Genomic DNA, 21,662 nt, shown 5'->3' on the forward strand with positions numbered 1-21,662 from the left:
GGCTAAGGGTGTGCTGCGAGTCGGGTGGGGGCCAGGGGGGCCTAAGGGTGGGCTCCAAGTGGGGTTGGGGCGAGGGGTCTGGGAAGCCTGCGAGAGCTGGGGGAGGCAGCAGCGGATTGTTTGGGGTGCGGGTTGTGTAAGTCCTGGGCTATTCTGGTTTTGGGAAGCAGCTGGCCACGGCCTGACCACATCCCGGGCCTGGACGCCGCCCGCCCACCCGCTCCCTTCCGGGCACCTTTCTCTGACCCTGACCAGCCTGTGATCTGTGCCAGCTCCCGAGGCCTCCTAGTCTGGGCAGATCTGACCCCACTGGGACAGCTCCCCACAGGCCTGGGTGGGCCCCAGCTCCCCGCTTTTTCCCTCCAACCCCCTGCCAGGAGAGCTGCTCAAGTTTGCCTCCCAGGAGCCACCTCCAAGGAGACCAGGAATCAGTTAGATAATGTCACCTCAAACCCAGAACCCACCTGGGGGATCGTGTGTGTGTGTGTGTGTGTGTGTGTGTGTGTGTGTGTGTGTGTCTTCACCCCCAACCCCATCCCCCAGAGACAGGGTCGTGTTATGTTGCCAGGGCTGGTCTCAAACTCCTGGCCTCAAGCCATCCTCCTGCCTCAGCCTCCTAAAGTGCTGGGATTATAATGAGCCTGTGTGGGAGATGGCAGGGGACTGTGGGTGTGAACAGGGACCCCAGGAAGCAGCCCCTCCCCGCGCAGCACCAGGCTTAACTCAGGAACCCCCCTCCCCACCCCCCGGTGGCTCCCATTCCCCGATCTGCTGGTGCAGAAAGGAGGTGCCCAGAGAGAGTGCCAGGGTGGGAAAGGGGTGCAGGGCGAGGGGAAGAGGTCAGCCACTGTGCCCTGCTGTCACCTAGGCTGGAGTGCAACAGCGCGATCTCAGCTCACTGCAACCTCCGCCTCCCGGGTTCAAACGATTCTCATGCCTCGCCTTCCTGAGTAGCAGGGATTATAGGCATGCCCCACCACGCCCAGTTAATTTTTGTATTTTCAGCAAAAACAGGATTTTGCCATGTTGCCCAGACTGGTCTCAAACTCCTGAGCTCAAGCGATCCTCCCGCCTTGGCCTCCTAAAGTGCTGGGATGACAGGAGTGAGTCACCGCGCCCGGCCCTGTGTGTCATAAGTGGCTCTGCTTTGCAGGAGGGTGCAGGGCCTGTATGTTGCAGTGGCTGAACCCTCAAGTCTCAGCACGGGGTCTGCACGCAGCCTCTGTCTGCCCCCTGGGTGTCTGTCGCTCCGTCTGAGGCCATGTGAACCTGTCTTGCCGTGATAGCGTGCTGCATGTGCATCTGCTCGGTGCCTGTCTGCGCATCTAACCCCGTGGTGAAACGGTGTCTTCGTGCTGTCCTGCTGCCTTTCTCTCTCTCTCTTTCTCTCTCTCTCTCTTTCATTCTTTTTTTTTTTTTTTCTTTTTGATATAGAGTCCCGCTCTGTAGCCCAGGCTGGGGTGCAGTGGCGCGATCTCGGCTCACTGCAACCTCTGCCTCCCAGTTTCAAACGATTCTTCTTGCCTCAGCCTCCTGAGCAGCTGGGATTATAGGTGCCCCTGCTGCCTTTCTTTAAAAGGGGGACCGCGCTGGGTGCGGTGGCTCACACCTGTAATCCCAGCACTTTGGGAGGCTGAGGTGGACGGATCACCTGAGGTCAGGAGTTCGAGAACAGCCTGGCCAATGTGGTGAAACCCCGTTTTTACTAAAAAAAAAAAAAGAAAAATACAAAAATTAGTCGGGCGTGGTGGTGGGCGCCTGTAGTCCCAGCTACTCTGGAGGCTGAGACAGGAGAATTGCTTGAACCCGGGAGGTGGAGGTTGCAGTGAGCCAAGATCATGCCACTGCACTCCAGCCTGGGCGACAGACCAAGACTCTGACTCAAAAAAAAGGGGGACCAGGTGGGAGATGGCGAGTGGTCACTGCTGCTCCCCCATCTCCCAGGTCCACAGGTCCTGTCACTAGGCCCCCAAGGCCCTGGCTCTAGAATCAGCCTCAAGCTTTGCCTGGCCCCCGGCCGCTGAGGGCCTAGGGCTCCTCCCTGCCCACAGCTGTGGCCTCCTCCCTGGGGCCCGGGCAGGGTTCATGGCGCAGCAAGCCCCTCTCATCCCTGAGTCACCAGCCACCCCCTTACCATCGCTACCCAGGCCTGTCTCAAGAATCCACCCTGCCTTGAGAGAAGATTCTTCCCAGCCCAAGCTGCTCACCAGGGCCCAAGTCCCTCCCTAGCCTCTATCCCCTCCATGGACCTGACCTGCCATCCCCTCCCTGAGCTCCTCTGCCTCTGGCTGCCTCCCTGAGCCCCCCTCACCAAGCCTCCTGCCTCCATAGAGTTCTGGTCCCCTCCCTGGGTTTCCAGCTGGGCCTCCCCAGTGGGAGGCTCTTGGGGGCAATGAGAGCTGCTGTCTGGGTGGTACCAGTGCGCTCTGCCCTCTGGGTACATAGGATGTTTGATATGTGAGGCCCACACTTGTTCCCCCACGCACCAGCAGCCACCCGGGTCTGCCAGAAATCGCCTCCTAGCCCCAGTCCCTGCTGGTCTTGCCCAGACCCCAGGTGGGGGTGGCTGGGCTCCTACCTGTGGCCGGGCGCTGTGTGCCCAGACAGGGCCGCTGCCCTCCCAGGCTGGCCTGCTCCCAGGGCACTGCCATGCACACTTCTGCCCCTGGGCAGCCCCCACCCCCGCCCAGGGCTGGAGCAGGGGTGGGGGTGGTTCCTCATTCCCTAGTCCCCGCCCCATAGGCCTCCACCTCTTGATTGACAGGCCCAGGATCCCGTCGAGGAAGGAATTAGGAGGTCACTAGGACTAAGCCTTTATCCCAGGGACCCTCTTGCTGTCCCCGGGGGCTTCAGTGAGATGGGCTGAGCCTGGATATTCTAACTGGCCTGCACATAGCTCCGAGGACCCCTAAATGTGTGGCTGTCGGGAATAACCTGCAAGACCTATGGGTGAGTGAGGAAGGCCACTTGGAAAGTCAGTTGTGAAAACAGAGACAATTGTCCACATGTGCTTCTACCGACAGGAGCATCTCTGGGAGGACACTGAGGAATCAGTAACTTGGTGGCCCTGGGGTCAGGAGAGGGAGACAGGGACACTCACGACTTACAAAAATTGCTTTAGGCCAGGTGTGGTGGCTCACACTCGTAATCCCAGCACTTTGGGAGGCTGAGATGGGAGGATCACTTGAGGTCAGGAGTTCAAGACCAGCCTGGCTAACATGGCAAAACCCCCTCGCTACTAAAAATACAAAAATTAGCTGGGCATGGTGGCGTGAGCCTGTAATCCCAGCTACTTGGGAGGCTGAGGCACGAGAATCACTTGAACCTGGGAGGCAGAGGTTGCAGTGAGCCAAGATGGAGCCATTACACTCCAGCCTGGGTGACAGAGTAAGACTCTGTCTCAAAAAAAAAAAAAAAGCTTTACAAGATATGATGCCTGGGATTTTCTTTAAAATAACACACTGGGCATGGTGGCGCACACCTGTAATCCCAGCACTTTGGGAGGCTGAGGTGGGAGGATCTCTTGAGCCCAGGAGTTCTAGACCAGCCTGGACAATACAGGGAGGCCTTGTCTCTTCAAAAAATAATAAAAAAAAAAATTAGCCAGGCATAGGGTTGCGTGCCTGTGGTCCCAGCTACTCAGGACGCTGAGGTGGGAGGATCACTTGAGGCTGGGAGGTTGAGGCTGCAGTGAACTGTGATTGTGCCACTGCACTCCAGCCTGGGCGACAGAGCGAGACTCCTTCTCAAAAAAAGAAAAAAGAAAAATAAAAGAAGAAGACTGGCCAAGAGTTGATAAGTCGATGACATCAGTGATGGTGACTTGGGAGTTTCTTTGCTGAACTACTTTCTCTACTAGTGTGTGCATGGTTGAAATGTCCTCTAGTAAATAGTTTTATTTTTTATTTTTATTTTTTATTGTTTTTTTGAGATGGAGTCTTGCTCTGTTGCCCAGACTGGAGTGTAGTGGCATGATCTTGGCTCACTGCAAGCTCCGCCTCCCAGGTTCACGCCATTCTCCTGCCTTAGCCTCCCTAGTAGCTGGTACTACAGGCGCCCGCCACCACACCCGGCTAATTTTTTTTTTTTTTTTTGAGACGGAGTCTTGCTCTGTCGCCCAGGCTGGAGTGCAGTGGCCGGATCTCGGCTCACTGCAAGCTCCGCCTCCCGGGTTCACGCCATTCTCCTGCCTCAGCCTCCCGAGCAGCTGGGATTACAGGTGTTCACTAGCATGCCTGGCTAATTTTTGTATTTTTAGTAGAGACGGGGCTTCACCATGTTGGCCAGGCTGGTCTCGATCTCCTGACCTTGTGATCCGCCCGTCTCGGCCTCCCAAAGTGCTGGGATTACAGGCTTGAGCCACCGTGCCCGGCCTAATTTTTTTTGTATTTTAGTAGAGACAGGGTTTCACCGTGTTAGCCAGGATGGTCTTGATCTCCTGACCTCGTGATCTGCCTGCCTTGGCCTCCCAAAGTGCTGGGATTATAGGTGTGAGCCACCGCACCCAGTCTTTTTTATCTTTATTTTTTTTGAGACAGTCTTGCTCTGTTGCCCAGGCTGGAGTGCTGTGGCGCAATCTCGGCTCACTGCAACCTCCGCCTCCCAGGTTCAAGCGATTCTCCTGCCTCGGCCTCCTGAGTAGCTGGGATCACAGGCGCCTGCCACCACGCCCAGCTAATTTTGCTATTTTTGGTAGAGACGGGGTTTCACCATGTTGGTCAGGTTGGTCTCAAACTCCTGACCTCAGGTGATCCGCCCGACTCAGCCTCCCAGAAGTGCTGGGATTACAGGTGTGAGCCACCACACCTGGCCTAGCAAATAACACAATGGATTAAAATGCATTGTGTGAAAAATAAATAGACCCAAATAACTCAAAGTTCTCTCCCCTGAGAGGGTCCCGGCATTCACTGCTTTCTTGGGAGCCCCTGGTTCCCTGGCCAGGTACTCTCTTGGGCCCTGCCCTCATTGGAGGCCACACCAGCTGTACAAAAGGAGACCAGGAAGACCCCTCAGAAACCACCCAGACCTTCCAGGCACAGTGGCTCATGCCTGTAATCCCAGCACTTTGGGAGGCCAAGGCAAGAGGATGGCTTGAGCTCTGGAGTTTGGGACCAGCCTGGGCAACACGGTGAAACCCCATCTCTACCAAAAATACAAAAAAAAAAAAAAAAAAAGTCGGGTGTGGTGGTGCACACCTGTAGTCCCAGCTACTTGGGAGGCTGAGGTGGGAGGAGCACTTGAGTCTGGGAGGCAGAGGTTGGCACCACTGCACTCCAACCTGGATGACAGAGTGAGACACCATCTCAAAAAAAAAAAAAAAAAAGAAACCACCCAGACTATCTGCTCCCCCAGAGGGGCCTGGGATAGGCTCATCGGCCTTTCTCACACGGATCCTGCCTGTCCACCCCACCTGGGGAGGGGCTCGCCCCACCTGAGATGTCCATGAAGTCATCCACGCTTGGCTGCAGTGGCGTCAGGTCCGGCTGGATCATGTCAGCATTGCCAACGTAGGCTAGAGGCAGCAGTGGTGACATCAGCAGTAGCAGGCAGGGAAGAGTGGGGGTCTCCACCCCCATCCCCAGCCATCCCTCCCTTGGCCTCCTGGAATCTCACAGGCCTTCACCCCTCTCCCCTGCCCCTTCTCAGACCCTCACCATCCTCAGGCGGCAGCTGCAGGGGCGAAGGGCCAGACTGAGTCATGGTGAAGAGAGTGTCCGAGATGTCGGACAAAAAGCAATTGAGGTCCAGGAGCTGCCGCCCACCCTGCTCCTCCTCTGGGTCCCCCAGCAGCACAGGGACCACACTGGAGAAGAGCTGTTTGCACCATTGCTCCGGCGGCGGCCACCCGCCTTCCGCCTAGGGAGACAGAGCCGTCAGCAGCCGCTGAAGAGCTCCCACTGCCCCAACCTTCCATATCACCCCTCTCCAGGGTCAAGTGGTCAGCAGGACAGAGGGCCTGTCTGTGCACACCTCTGTCACCTTTCCCTAGTGGTCCTGGCTTGCTGCTTGAAGGGCCAGGATCACTCCATCGGCCTCTAAGAACTTCCCCTAGGAGACAGACCAGGATGCAGATACAGGGGTCCCCTTCCTGCCCTTTAGATTTTTTCCTGTCTGAGACCCCAGTTCTTTGGTCCCTCTGTTTTGTTTTTGTTTCTTTTCTTTTCTTTTTTTTTTTTTTTGAGACGGAGTCTCGCTCTGTTGCCCAGGCTGGAGTGAAGTGGCGTGATCTCAGCTCACTGCAACCTCCGCCTCCCAGGTTCAAGTGATTCTCCTGTCTCAGCCTCCCGAGTAGCTGAGACTGCAGGCATGCGCCACCATGCCCAGCTAATTTTTGTATTTTTAGTAGAGATGGGGTTTCACCATGTTGGCCAGGCTGGTCTCGAACTCCTGACCTCAGGTGATCCACCCGCCTCGGCCTCCCAAAGTGCTGGGATGACAGACATGAGCCACCAGGCCCGGCCTGGTCTGCCTGTTCTCTCATACCTCCCACCACTTGCTCAATGACCTGGGGTCTTCTCACCCCCGCAACCCCATCCCCCAAGAAGAAAAGAGCTCAACAAATGAACCACAGGACGGCAGTCACGTCCCACATCCCACCCTCACGCCCAGCCACACGCAGGCGGAAGCTTTCAACTCTCTGCCTCCTACTTGGGGGGCGACGAGATGCGCTTCCCTGCTGGACTTACAGAGCACCCACCTGCTTAGGGGCCAGGAGGTCCTCTTCCCTGCTGGACTTACGGAGCTGCAGGGACACACAGAGTTGGACACCGGATCCCTTGCCCAGCCTCCATCACTTCCCCCCAAATGTCTCCCCAACTCACAAGCAGTGAGATCCCCCATTTCCTTTTAGGAGCTCCCCCGACCTCCGGGTAAGGAGGCTGTTAGGAGGCCCTGTGGCCACACGGTGGCGCTGTCGGCTCGGGACTGAATGGAGGGCCCGAGAGGCGCAAGCTGGGAGGTCAGGATCCCCTTTCCGGGGATCTTCCGAGGCGGGCAGTAACCGGCAGCCGCAGGGGAAAGCTCTGGGGCCTCCCTGGGCCCCGCCACTGACCCGCTTCTTGTAGTAGATGCGCCACTTGTGGTACTCCCGCATCACCACTTCGATGCGCCGCTTCCAGTAATTCCCCTCCAGGACCACGGCCTGGGGTAGGGGCCGGGGGAGGGGGATCAGTAGGGAGGAGAGCACCGCACAGCCATCTCCCACCCCTCACCCCATCCCTGTCTGCCCAGCGCAAGGCTACAGGAGGCAGGGGCTGGTCTTGTGGGTGGGCAGGTGAGCAGGTGGGCAGGCGGTCCAGAACCCAGCTACCTCCGGCTTCCGGTGCGCATCAGCCTCAGGCCCCTGCAGGGGGGTCACGAAGCCACACACGGGGCTCTTCCTCCGCTCCACATCTGAGAGAAGGGGGCCAGGTTAGGGGCACCCAGCTTCCTCATCCCCCACCTCATCCCAGGGAACTGGGACTCAAGTGACACCCTACGAAATCCTGCTTGGCCTTTGACGTTCAGATTAAGTGCCCATGGCCGGGCGCAGTGGCTCACGCCTGTAATCCCAGCACTTTGGGAGGCCGAGGCGGACGGATCACGAGGTCAGAAGATCGAGACCACCCTGGCTAACACGGTGAAACCTCGTCTCTACTAAAAATACAAAAAATTAGCCGGGCGTGGTGGCGGGCCCCTGTAGTCCCAGCTACTTGGGAGGCTGAGGCAGGAGAACGGCGTGAACCCAGGAGGCGGAGCTTGCAGTGAGCCGAGACTGCGCCACTGCACTCCAGTCTGGGCGACAGAGCGGTGCTCCGTCCCACCCCCCTCAAAAAAAAAAAAAGACAAAAAAAAAACCAACAACAGATTAAGTGCCCATGCTGCCTCCTCCAGGAAGTCTTCTCAGAGGATGCTGTAACCTCCTAGATTTTTTTTTTTTTTGAGATGGAGTTTCACTTTTGTTGCTCACGCTGGAGTGCAGTGGCGTGATCTCGGCTCACTGCAACCTCCGCCTCCCGGGTTCAAGTGATTCTCCTGCCTCAGCCTCCTGAGTAGCTGGGATTACAGGCACTCGCCACCAGGCCCAGCTAATTTTTGTATTTTTAGTAGAGAGGAGATTTCACCATGTTGGCCAGGCTGGTCTTGAACTGCTGACCTCAGGTGATCCACCTGCCTCAGCCTTCCAAAGTGCTGGGATTACAGGCTTGAACCACCGCACCTAGCCTGATCTTCCTCTTCTAGGGGGCACTGTGAATCCAGTCTCCCACACCTTCTCTGGGTCCCTCTGGAGCCCCGTAGGTACACTGGCAAAGACTGCTGAATGGATTGTGGGAGCATAGGCCGCAGGGAGTGAGCTGCCTCCAGAAAGTCCCAGTTAGGGCCGGGCGCGGGGGCTCACGCCTGTAATCCCAGCACTTTGGGAGGCCTAGGTGGGCGGATCACGAGGTCAGGAGATCAAGACCAGTCTGGCTAACATGGTGAAACCCCGTCTCTACTAAAAATACAAAAATTAGCCGGGCATGGTGACACATGCCTATAGTCCCAGCTACTCAGGAGGCTGAGACAGGAGAATTGCTTGAACCCAAGGGGAGGTGGAGGTTGCAGTGAGATCACACCACTGCACTCCAGCCTGGTGACAGAGCAAGAATTCATCTCAAAAAAAAAAAGAAAGAAAGAAAGAAAGTCTTGGTTAGACCGGGAGGCCAGGGGCCTACAGCCCTGGGTCCTCTGCCTCAGGAGGCTTGGCACTACCCACTTTCATTGCAGAGAACCACCCTTGGTTCACTTCTGATCACCAACCTGCGTCCTCTTCCAGGCCTCCACCTCCCCTCCCAGTCTCCAATCCTGACCTCTCCCCCGGCTCTTGCCCTTGGCCCCAACACACATTCCAGGCTCTTTTTTGTTTTTGTTGTTTTTTCTGAAACAGGGTCTTGCTCTGTTGCCCAGGCCAGAGTGCAGTGGTGCAATCATAGCTCACTGAAGGCTTGACCTCCTGGGCTCAAGTGATCCTCCCGCCTCAGCCTCTGGCGTACACCACCATGTCTGGCTAATTTTTAAATTATCTGTAGAGACAGGGTCTCCCTGTGTTGCCCAGGCTGGTCTCGAACTCCTGAGCTCAAGGAATCCTCTTGCCTTGGCCTCCCAAGGTGTTGGGATTACAGGCGTAAGCCACTGTGCCTGGCCTCTTCTTTTTTATTATTATTTTTAATTTTTTGGTAGAGACAGGGTCACACTATATTGCCTGGACTGGCCTCGAATTCCTGAGCTCACCAGGCTTTTCTTTATCTCCTAGCTTCCCTGGCCACTTTTTTTTTCTTTTTTTTGAGATGACATTTTGCTCTTGTTGCCCAGGCTGGAGTACAATGCCACGATCTCAGCTCACTGCAACCTCCACCTCCTGGATTCAAGCGATTCTCCTGCCTCAGTCTCCCAAGTAGCTGGGATTACAGGCAGGCGTCACTACACCCGGCTAATTTTTGTATTTTCAATAGAGACATGGTTTCACCATATTGGTCAGGCTGGTCTCCAACTCCTGACCTCAAATGATCCCCCACCTCAGCCTCCCAAAGTGCTGGGATTACAGGTGTCAGCCACTGCACCAGGCCCTGTCCACTTTGTGTGTGTGTGTGTGTGCTTGAGACAAGGACTCAATCTGTCGCCCAGGCTGGAGTGCAGTGGCAGGGATTTTGGGTCACTTCAATCTCCACGTCCTGGGTGCCAGTGATCCTCCCACCTCAGCCTCCAGGGTAGCTGGGACTACAGGCATATGCCACTGCACCCTGCTAATTTATGAATTCTTTAAAAAATTCAACATGGTTTTACCATGTTGCCCAGGCTGTTCTCAAACTCCCGGGCTCAAGCGATCCGACTGCTTCAGCCTCCCAAATTGCTGGGATTGCAGGCGTGAGCCACCACGCCTAGCCCCTGACCACTTTTCACTGACTCCTTTGCAATGCCCACCCGGCAGCCTCTCTCACTCTGGCCCTTTCCTGCTCTAGCCTCATATCCAGCTGCCTGGAGACCCTCCCTAGGATGTCCCAAAACTTGCCACAAAAACCCCACTGACTCCCAGCATTCCAGGTCTGATTGTTATATTCCAGGTCTGATTGAGATAAAAAGTCTCAATCTCATAGGATCTGTGACATTTCTCCCACTGTCCCCTCCCCTCCATCCTCTCTCACTGTGTCACCCCTGGCCTGGTGTCATTTCTCACAGGGACCTGCCTGACTCCAGCTTTACACTCTAAGCTCATCTTCCAGTTGCAGCCAGGTCAATTATTTCTAAAGTGCAGTTCAGGTCTGGAACCCTCTATGGCTCCCTACTGCCTCTGGGACAAAGTCCACACTCCTTGGCTTGGCTTCCAAGCCCCTCCCCCTCCTCATGACTGGGCCACCACTTGCTTCTCCCAGCTCCTCGTTTCCTTTTTTTGAGACGGGGTCTCACTCTTGTCACCCAAGTTGGAGAGCAGTGGTACAGTGCTACGGCCTTGGCTCACTGCAGCCTCCACCTCCCAGGCTCAAGTGATCCTCCCACCTCAGCCTCCCGAGTAGCTGGGATTACAAGCATGTGCCACCATGCCCGGCTGGTTTTTTGTAGTTTTGGTAGAGACGGGGTTTCGCCATGTTACCCAGGCTGCTCTTGAATTCCTGAGCTCAGGCGATCCACCTGCCTCAGCCTCCCAAAATGCTGGAATTACAGGCATGAGTCACCACACCCGGCCTCCCTGTCTCCTTTATACACCTCACTTTGAAGTCACATAGCCCACCTTTTTTTTTTTTGAAATGAAGTCTCACTCTGTCACCTAGGCTGCAGTGCAGTGGCCTGATCTTGGCTCACTGCAACCTTTGCCTTCTGGGTTCAAGCAATTCTCCTGCCTCAGCTCCCCTAGTAGTGGGGATTACAGGCATGCGCCACCACGCCCCACTAATTTTTGTATTTTTAGTAGAGATGGGGTTTCTCCATGTTGGCCAGGCTGGTCTCCAATTGCTGACCTCAAGTGATCTGCCCACCTTGGCCTCCTAAAGTGCTGGGATTACAGTCGTGAGCCACCACATCCAGTCCTTCTGGTCTTATTCTACAGGAAACCCCTCTTACCTTCCCTCCTCTGTCCACAATTCAGGACAGCGCCTCCTCCAGGAAGCCTTCCTGCCTCCCAAAGCCCACAGCGCTGCCCACCTGCCCTTCACCCTGGCTTGTCAGGTCTTTACATGCTCACCTTGCGACAGGGAGTAAAAGCAGCTCCTGCCTTTGGCACAGAGCTTGACATGCAGCTGGTCTACTTAGAGGCAACCTGAGACTTTCCCTGGCTGCTCTGACAAAGAGAACAGCTGCTGGCCCTTCCCGCCCCAGCCAACTTCCTCTGGGACAAACGAGGACACAGAGGAAGGGGGACCACTGGAACATGAAATTGACTAGGGCTTTTTAGCATCATTTACAAAGTTCTGTCCTAAAGAACGCTCTCCAGAATCTGCTGGGCGCGGTGGCTCACACCTGTAATCCCAGCACTTTGGGAGGCTGAGGTGGCTGTATCACTTGAATCCAGGAGTTCAAGACCAGCCTGGGCAACATAGTAAGACCCCATCTCTACTAAAAATACAGAAATTAGCCAGGCATGGTGGCGCATGCCTGTAATCCCAGCTACTTGGGAGGCTGAGGCATGAGAATGGCGTGAACCCGGGAGGCAGAGGTTGCAGTGAGCCAAGATCGCACCACTGCACCCCAGCCTGGGTGACAGAGCGAGATTGTCTCAAAAAAAAAAAAGCATTCTCCAAAATGGACACTCATAGGATTGAAGGAGGGGTTTTGTCCTGGTTTCTGAGCCCAGCTTGGACAGAAAACAAAGGGATGGGTCCTTGGGTGCATAGACTCCCAGGGGGCTAGATAAGGAAGGAGGGTCTCAAAGTGTGTCTGCCCTTGGCTTTCCAGATGAGGAAATAAACACCAGCAAAGATGAAATTTGTCCTGGTACAATGTAGTGGCTCATGCCTGTAACCCCAACATTTTGGGCGGCTGAACTGAGAGAATTGCTTGAGGCCAGGAGTTTGAGACCAGCCTGAGCAACCTAGTGAGACCCTGCCCCTACAAAAAATTAAAAATAAAAAATAGCTGGGTGTGGGGGCGTATGCCTATAGTCCCAGCTACTAGGGAGGCTGAGGTGGGGGAATTGCTTGAGCCCAGGAATTGGAGGCCGCAGTGAGCCATGTTGGCTTCACTGCACTCCAGCTTGGGTGAAAAAGCGAGACCCCGTCTCAAAAAATAAAATTAAGGCCGGGCGCGGTGGCTCAAGCCTGTAATCCCAGCACTTTGGGAGGCCAAGACGGGCGGATCACGAGGTCAGGAGATCGAGACCATCCTGGCTAACCCGGTGACACCCCGTCTCTACTAAAAAATACAAAAAACTAGCCGGGTGAGGTGGCGGACGCCTGTAGTCCCAGCTACTCAGGACGCTGAGGCAGAAGAATGCCGTAAACCCGGGAGGCGGAGCTTGCAGTGAGCTGAGATGAGCCTGAGATCCGGCCACTGTGGCTCCAGCCTGGGCGACAGAGCCGAGACTCCGCTCTCAAAATAAATAAATGAATAAATGAATAAATAAATAAGTAAATAAATAAATAAAATTTTGAAAGTTTGTTAGGCCAGGCGTGGTGGCTCACGCCTGTAATCCCAGCAGTTTGGGAGGCCAAGGTGGGCAGGTCACCTGAGGTTGGGAGCTCGAGACCAGCCTGACCAACATGGAGAAACCCTGTCTCTACTGAAAATACAAAAAATTAGCCAGGCGTGGTGGCATGCACCTGTAGTCCTAGCTACTCAGGAGGCTGAGGCAGGAGAATCGCTTGAACCCGGGAGGCGGAGGTTGCAGTGAGCCGAGATCGCGCCACTGCACTCCAGCCTGGGCAACAGAGTGAGACTCCGTCTCAAAAAAAAAAGAAAAGAAAAAAAAAGTTTGTCCAGGGCTCCCAGAGAGTCAGGGCTGAGTGGTTCTCCCCTCCCCAGCCCAGCGATCCCATGCTCTGGACTGTTTCTCATGGAAAGGCTGTGCCTTCCTGGGGGCTGGGGCAGGCTTTGTTTAACACTGATAAGTTCATCCCTTCATTCAGCCGCCTAACCTTTTGCACCTATGCTGGGACAGATACTGGGACAGGACACATGGATGGATCAGGCAGGATGCCCACAGCTTCGTGGGAGAGATAAGGAAAGTAAACAAACAACACCAGACAATGTAAAGTGGAAAGTCCTTCTTGCCCCAAGAGTGGTGCAAAGTGCTGGGGAGCTCCCAGGAAACCAAGACGATTTCAGAGTGTGGGAGAATGACTGTTGGATCACGAAAGGAAGGATCTTAGAGGCTAGGAGCCTGCAGGGGGTGGCAGGGCCCTTCTTGCTTGAGCCCTAAGGCGAGACATTAGGGGCATCAAGCCAAGCAGCCCCTCTCCTCCCCGCTCCCATGAAGCCCACCTTCAAACCTTTGGCGTTTAGGGAGGAGGAGGGGTCTTGACATTTGTTGTATGTGTGTCACGTGCTGCTATGACTATGACAGTGAGATACGGATGATCTCACTGAAAACTCAGTGAACCTCAGAAATAGGACCTATTAGCCAGGTGCAGTGGCTTGTGCCTGTAATCCCAGCACTTTGGGAGGCCAAGGTGGGCAGATCACTTGCGGCCAGGAATTCAAGACCAGCCTGGGCAACATGGCGAAACCCCGTTTCTACTAAAAATACAAAAATTAGCCAGGCATGGTGGTAGGCGCCCGTAGTCCCAGCTACTTGGGAGGCTGAGGCACAATCATTGCTGGCACTGGGAGGTGAAGGTTGCAGTGAGCTGAGATCGTGCCATTGCACTCCAGCATGGGTGACAGAGCAAGACTGTTTCCAAAAAAGAAAACCAAGAAAAAACAAACAGGACCTGTCATCCCCATCTTCACAAGCTTCGCAAGCTTACCGTAACTCTGGGAGGCCGGAGACTCTCCCAAGCCCACACAGTTAGGGGGTGCTAGGGCTTGACTGAAACCTCATTCTGTCTGATTCCGAACCTAAGGTCCTTCCAGCAACTTGTACGATAGCTGGAGACTGGTGTGTCTGGGTGAGGACCCCAGGTGACATCATGCCTCAACTGTCATCAGAAATTTCTTCTGTAGGCTGGGTGTGGTGGCTCACGCCTATAATCCCAGCACTTTGGGAGGCTGAGGCGGGCAGATCACCTGAGGTCAGGAGTTCGAGACCAGCCTGGCCAACATGATGAAACCCTGTCTCTCCACTAAAAATACAAAATTTGGCAGGTGCCTGTAATCCCAGCTACTTGGTGCCCACAGCTTAGCGGGACAGATAAGGGAAGTAAACAAACAACATGAAACAATACAAATTGGAAAGTCCTTCTTGCCCCAGGAGTGGTGCAGGAGGCTGAGGCAGGAGAATCTTTTAAACCCGGGAGATGGAGGTTGCGGTGAGCCAAGATCACGCCACTGCACTCCAGCATGGGCGACATGAACGAAACTTCATATTAAAAAACAAAACAAAACACTCCCCCCCACACAATTTGGAGTCGGGGAACTATGGACTTCCAGCCAGCCGCAGCTCTGCTTCTTTTACGCTCTGTGAACCTGAATACGTCACTTGCCTTCTGAGCCTCAGTTGCTCATCCATAAAATGGTGGTAATAAAACCTATCTCCCAGGGTTGCTAGGAAGCCTTAAATAAGGTGATTTACAAAAGTGCCTGGCATGTAGGTAAATGGAAACCAGAAAACACGTCCTCTCCCTGCTTGGATGAAATCCAGTGGGGCGAGGACAGAGAATACTGCATGTGGTCTCTCCGGGGCTTTGCATTCCCAGCTTAGTGCAGCCTTTGATCCTGCAGCAGAACCTGAGCTGGATACGGTCCCAACACAGGGCTGATGGATCCAAGTCCTCTCTGCCTCTGCTGCCCTGCCATGGGGAGTGGGGTGTTCCCAAATGAATGTGACCTCCTCAAGGGTATATCATGTATTGGACACCAGCTTAGCGGCAACACCCTTGAATACCTGTTGTCTCCATACCAACCACGAAAGGAAAGGTAGGACTATTGGCCTCTTTTTTTTTTTTTTTAGATGGAGTCTCGCTCTGTCGTCCAGGCTGGAGTGCAGTGGCGTGATCTCCGCTCACTGCAATCTTCACCTCCCGGGTTCACGCCATTCTCCTGCCTCAGCCTCCCGAGTAGCTGGGACTACAGGTGCCCGCCACCACACTCGGCTAATTTTTTTGTATTTTTAGTAGACACGGGGTTTCACCGTGTTAGCCAGGATGGTCTCAATCTCCTGACCTCGTGATCTGCCCAAGTGCTGGGATTATAGGCGTGAGCCACCGTGGCTTCGTTTTTATAGATAAGGAAGCAGGTTCAGAGAGGGTAGGCAACTAGCCTGAAGTCACACAGCCAGCCAGGGGCAGAGATGGGGTGGAGGAACTAGCTCTGGGCAACTCCAAGTCCAGAGTTCCTTCCACTAGATGGCATGGCCTCTCTGGATCCCCTCTGCCCAGTTCTCCATGGTGGGCAACTACTGGATATTCAGGAAGAACTTCAATGAAAGGCTGATGGAGACCCATGCGGGATCCTCAGTTTCTCCATTTACAAAGTGATGCAGTTGGCCCCACTAGTGTCTAATGGCCCTTTTCAACCTGGCATTTAAGGCACCTGACTATGCTAATGGGATGCAAAATGGGCTTTAAACTGTACCCCAAATCTCAGCCTACCCTAGTGCTACTGAGGGGTGACCTCTGCTGTGCCCAGCTTCACAGTGGAAAGCACCCTTTGGGACACATTTTCCGAGACCCCCTGGAGGTCAGGAGCTGTTCAGGAGTCCTGGTGCTGGGGGCCTGGTCTCCCCCTAAAAGGCTGTCAGGGTTGGGCATGGTGGCTCATGCCTGTAATCCCAGCACTTTGGGAGACCAAGGTGGGCAGATCACTTGAGGTCAGGAGTTCGAGAGCAGCCTGGCCAACATGGTGAAACCCTGTCTCTACGAAAAATACAAAAATTAGCTGGGCATGGTGGTGGGTGCCTGCAGTCCAAGCTACTTGGGAGACTGAGGCAGGAGAATGGCTTGAACCCAGGAGGCGGAAGTTGCAGTGAGCCAAGATGGCACCACTGCACTCTAACTTGGGCAACAGAGCAAGACTATGTCTCAAAAAAAAAAAAAAACGTTGGCAGAACTCTGCTAGTGCTGGCCTTGAGGGCCCTGGGGGTTTTCCTGGGCAGTCACCATGTAGAACCCTCTGGCAGGAGGGTTGGAGGGGTGGTCCCTCCCGGCGGGGGAGGCTGGTGGTGCCCACTCACACTGGATATACCAGGCCCTCCAGATGGCGTTGTTCAGGCGGATCTTGTCTCTGCAGAGCAGCTTGAGGCCTTTGAAATTCTTCCACTTGGGAGACACCAGCTTGCCACTGTCAAAGGGGAGAGGAGTGAGGTTAGGGAGACCCGGTGCTGCCACAGAGGCTGGTCCCCATATTCCCCATGCACTTGGCATCCATCTACGGTTGGCATTCGAGGGGACCCTCCAAATCTGGCCCCCCAACCCAACCTGCCTGAAATTCCTACCTGGAGAGTCAGACCTTCAAAATCCCCTTCCAGACTCCCACTGTGGCCCCTGTGTTCCCTGGGGAAACCTGTTTGTCAATCTACTACAGAACAAAAGCCACACTGAAACCTGTGGATCAGCTCGGCCCTGGGAACAGCGATGTCCAGTGGCCTCACAGGTGTATCTTGGAGGCTGCCTGGGGACAGTGCTCAAGCCCATTTCTTACTGAAGAGAATAAGAAATGACCTTCCTGGGCTGGGCATGGTGGCTCAAGCCTGTCATCCCAGAACTTTGGGAGGGCAAGGGGGTGGATCGCCTGAGGTCAGGAGTTCGAGACCAGCCTAGTCTAACATAGTGAAACCCTGTCTCTACTAAAAATACAAAATTAACTGGGTGTGGTGGCACACACCTGTAATCCCAGCTACTCAGGAGGCTGAGACAGGATAATTGCTTGAGCCTGAGAGGCGGAGGTTGCAGTGAGCCGAGATTGCACCACCGCACTCCAGCCTGGGCAACAAGAGTGAAACTCCGTCTCAAAAAAAAAAAAAAAAAGAACTTCTTGAAAGTCAGGGAGAAAAGGGGCAGGTCCGAGGTCACTCAGGCCTCCTTAGGCCCAGGAGAGGCAAAGGGGATGGCCGTGGTTTGCCTGGTAGAGAGGGAGCCTCTGTTTTGTTTTGTTTTGTTTTGTTTTGTTTTGTTTTGTTTTTAGGATGGAGTCTCAGTCTGTCATCCAGGCTGGAGTGCAGTGGTGGGATCTCAGCTCACTGCAACCTCCATCTCCCGGATTCAAACAATTCTCGTGCCTCAGCCTCCTGAGTAGCTGGGATTACAGGTGTGCGCCACCATGTTCGGCTAATTTTTTTGGTATTTTTAGTAAAGACGGGGTTTCACCATGTTGGCCAGGCTGGTCTCAAACTCCTGACCTCAAGTGATCTGCCCACCTTGGCCTCCCAAAGTGCTGGGATTACAGACGTGAGCCACCATGCCTGGTCGGGGGTGCCTCTTTATAGAGAGTGGCAGTCACTGCCTCCATCGTACAGTCCTTTTGGTGTCTGCCATGCCCAGAATCCCAGGATGGCAACCTGGACTCAGTGAGAAGGTGTGCTCTTCTCAGGGCTCTGCAGAAGACAATGAACCAGCAGATCCCAAAGGAAGACAGCCAGGACTGGGGAATGGTATCCATGGAGACAGAGCACCCTCACTCTAACCTTAGCTGTCCATCAAATCCACAGGGTAGGCTGGGCGCGGTAGCTCACGGCTGTAATCCCACCACTTTGGGAGGCCAAGGCGGGAGGATTGCTTGAGCCCAAGAGTTTGAGACTAGCCTGGGCAGCATAGCAAGACCCCATCTCTACAAAAAAAACTTTAAAACTAGCCGGGGATGGCGGCATGCGCCTGTAGTCCTAGCTACTAGGGAGGCAGAGGTCGGAGGATCTCTTCAGCCCAGGAGTTTGAGGCTACAGTGAGCTATGATCACACCACTGCACTCCAGCCTAGGCGACAGAGCAAGATCCTGTCTTCAAGGAAAAAAAAATCCACTGGATGGAAGAGTTTACACTGGTGAGGGTCCTGCTAGGCTCAGGCCAAGTCTGCTGCCTCTAGGAAGCTGACCCAGGAGGCCAAGACATTCAAGATCTTAGACCCCCTGCCAGTCTCTCCCTCCCTCTCTCCTCTCCATCCACAAGCCAGGGTTGTGTACCAGTCCCCTCTAGCACACCTTTTTCTCCCTTGCTCAGATGAGAAGGCTGAGGCCCCAAGTCTTAGCCTTTTTTTTTGAGATGGAGCCTCATTCTGCCGCCCAGGCTGGAGTGCCATGGCATGATCTTGGCTCACTGCAACCTCCACGTCCCAGGTTCAAGCGATTCTAATGCCTCGGCCTCCTGAGTAGCTGGGATTATAGACATATGCCACGATGCCCGGCTCATTTTTCCATTTTTAGTAGAGACGGGGTTTCACCATGTTGGCCTGGGTGGTTTCGAACTCTTGACCTCAAGTGCCCCGCCCACCTTGGCCTCCCAAAGTGTTGGGATGACAGGCGTGAGCCACCGTGCCTGGCCCCCAAGGTTTAGTCTTTCAGAAAACCACGCCTGCTTCCTCCAGGGATCTTTCCTGCATTCTGGGGGTGAAACATGGGTGGGAGCCAGTCTGACTCTGCAGCCTCTTTCTCCTTGAGTGCATTGGTCATTGGGCCCTCTCTCCTCCCTGGTCTCCAAGCTCCCGTGTTTGCTTTGGGGTGGGGTGGGGACTGCCCCCTCCCCAACAGGGACAACAGGCCTCATTACCCAAATAAGATACACAGCCCAGCTCCCTGGGCCACTGGCTGGCCCCCTCCCTCCGGGAATTAGATAAACACCATCTGTTTGGTAGGAAGACATGGGGTGGGGAGTGCGGGGGAGACTCTGCTACCTCCTGGGCCAGCTTCTTCTGTGGCACCTGGTCGGGGACTTCTGAGTCTGTGGTCCCTGTCAGTATCCCAGCAACCTCCCAGCCCATTCTGATCGCCCCGTGTTGCACCCTCCACCTGCCTGCCTTCCCTCCCCCTTCCTTGCTAAGGTTATGACGTTCAGGGCCCAGGCAAGGTTAGAGGAGATGTGACAGTGACAATATCCAAGCCCAGGAGGAAGAAAAGGAGTTGGGGCTATGAGAGAAGAGACTCGGCCTGGAGCAAGAGCCTAAAGCTAGGGTTCAAGAACTTTTTATGACTGGCTGGATATGGCTCACACCTGTAATCCCAGCACTTTGGAAGGCCGAGGCAGGAGGACTGTAGGAGGCCAGGAGTTTGAGATCAGCCTGGGCAACATAGTGAGACCCTGTTTCTACAGTTTAAAAGTTAGCTGGGGCCAGGTGCAGTGGCTCACGCCTATAATCCCCCAGCACTTTGGGAGGCCGAGGCGGGGGGGTCACCTGAGGTCAGGAGTTCGAGATCAGCCTAGCCAGCGTGGTGAAACTCCATCTCTACTAAAAATACAAAAAATCAGCCAGGCATGGTGGCGGCAGGCAGTTGTAATCCCAGCTACTCGGGAGGCTGAGGCAAGAAGAATTGCTTGAACCCAGGAGGTGGAGGCTGCAGTGAGCCAAGATAGTGCCATTGAACTCCAGCCTGGGCAACAGAGTGAGACTCCATCTCAAAATAAAATAAAATAAAAGTTAGCTGGGCATAGTGGTGCACACCTCTAGTCCCAGCTACTCAGGAGGCTGCAGTGGAAAGATCACTTGAGCCCAGGAGTTCAAGGTTGAAGTGAGCTATAATCACGCCACTGCACTCCAACCTGGGCAACAGAGTGAGAACCCGACTCATAAAAAACAAACAACTTCTTATGACCAATAGAAAAGTCTGACGGGGAGCAGTGGCTCAGGTCTGTAATCTCAGCACTTTGGGAGGCTGAGGGGAGAGGATTGCTTGAACCCAGGAGTTCAGGACCAGCTGGGCAACAGAGTGAGACCTTGTCTCTATTTAAAACTATTAAAAGGGGCGGGCGCGGTGGCACTTTGGGAGGCCGAGGAGGGCGAATCACCTGAGGTGAGGAGTTCAAGACCAGCCTGGCTAACATGGAGAAACGCTGTCTCTACTAAAAATACAAAAATTAGCCGGGCATGGTGGCACATGCTTGTAATCCCAACTACTCGGAAGGCTGAGGCAGGAGAACCACTTGAACCCGGGGGGCAGAGGTTGCAGTGAGCCGAGATCACACCACTGCACTCCAGCCTGGGCGTCACAGCGAGACTCTGTCTAAACAACAAACAAACAGCAACAACAACAAAAAAGACTATTAAAAGAAGAAAAGGGCTGGGCCCGGTGGCTCACGCCTGTAATCCCAGCACTTTGGGAGGCCGAGACGGGTGGATCACAAGGTCAGGAGTTCAAGACCAGCCTGGCCAACATGGTGAAACCACATCTCTACCAAAAAACAAACAAACAAAACTAGCCAGGCGTGGTGGTGGGCGCCTGTAATCCCAGCTGCTTGGGAGGCTGAGGCAGAGAATTGCTGGAACCCGTGGGGTGGAGGTTGCAGTGAGCTCAGATAGCACCACTGCACTCCAACCTGGGCAACAGAGCGAGACTCCGTCTTGAAAAAAAAAAAAAAGAAAGAAATAAAAAGGTAGGACGCAATGGCTCATACCTGTAATCCCAGCACTTTGGGAGGCCGAGGTGGGCAGATCACTTGAGGTCAGGAGTTCGAGACCAGCCTGGCCAACATGATGAAACCTTGTCTTTACTGAAAATAAAAAAATTAGCTGGGGATGGTGGCGCGTTCCTGTAATCTACTCTGGAGGCTGAGGCATGAGAATTGCTTGAACTCAGGAGACGGAGGTTGCAGTGAGCTGAGATCATGCCATTGCACTCCAGCCTGGGCAACAGAGTGAGACTCCGTCTCCCAAAATAAATAAATAAATAAACAAGAAGAAGGAGAAGACAACTCAGACTCAGAGAGAGAGTGGAGAAAACTCCAAGTTCAGCTGTCCACCGCCCACCTTTCAGGAATTCCTTTTAGACTGCCCCCTAACCAGGTCCTGTTTGCTCCCCTGCACCCTAGAGGCCCCTCTTCCTAAGCTAGCCAGCTCTGACCATGAACAAGTGCTTCCTTGAAGCTTCCAGAAACTGCCTCCCTGGGGCTTCCACCCATGGAGCCACGGAACATGGCCTCCTCGATCCTCCCTCTGCCCACGCTACCCTGTGGAGGGTGAAACCCTGCCAGGCCTCTGCAGGCTGGTCTCTGGGTCAGGCTGGTCCCTGGTTCAGGTGGGTCCCTGGGTCAAGCTGGTCATTCTTCCCACCACCTTCTGAACTCTCTGCCTTACTGTCTCTTCCCATACAGTCACTCCCCTGGGACACTCAGTCCCTATAATCTGCTCCCCTCCAGGGAACCCCTGGAACTGGGGGTCTTTGAAGATGAAAACACTGTCCCAGTTCAAGCCTCAGGGCTTTTCCTCTATCAAATGGGGAAATCTAGAAGCTCTTCTGGTACTGAGCCAACCCCCCATCTCTCTCCATCTCCCTCCATCTCCCTCCATCTCCCTCCCTCCCTCCATCTCCCTCCATCTCCCTCCCTCCCTCCATCTCCCTCCGTCTCCCTCCATCTCCCTCCATCTCCCTCCCTCCCTCCATCTCCCTCCATCTCCCTCCATCTCCCTCCATCTCCCTTC

At 54.6% G+C, this 21,662-nt stretch overlaps 1 protein-coding gene across 1 annotated transcript in view; it reads right to left on the reverse strand.

The window, feature by feature from the left end:
* MLXIPL (MLX interacting protein like) overlaps positions 1–21,662 on the reverse strand; it is a 33,841-nt gene that overhangs the window by 5,164 nt on the left and 7,015 nt on the right. The window contains exons 2-7 of the mRNA XM_017857595.1: positions 16,277–16,383; positions 7,310–7,392; positions 7,052–7,141; positions 6,698–6,742; positions 5,655–5,856; positions 5,373–5,512 (exon numbers count right to left, since the gene is read on the reverse strand). Of these exons, the coding sequence (XP_017713084.1) occupies positions 5,373–5,512; positions 5,655–5,856; positions 6,698–6,742; positions 7,052–7,141; positions 7,310–7,392; positions 16,277–16,383 (667 nt within the window). The remainder of the gene's footprint in view (positions 1–5,372; positions 5,513–5,654; positions 5,857–6,697; positions 6,743–7,051; positions 7,142–7,309; positions 7,393–16,276; positions 16,384–21,662) is intronic.

This window comes from Rhinopithecus bieti, unplaced genomic scaffold, assembly GCF_001698545.2.
Source record: "Rhinopithecus bieti isolate Rb0 unplaced genomic scaffold, ASM169854v2 scaffold_42772, whole genome shotgun sequence".
Lineage (NCBI taxonomy): Eukaryota > Metazoa > Chordata > Mammalia > Primates > Cercopithecidae > Rhinopithecus > Rhinopithecus bieti.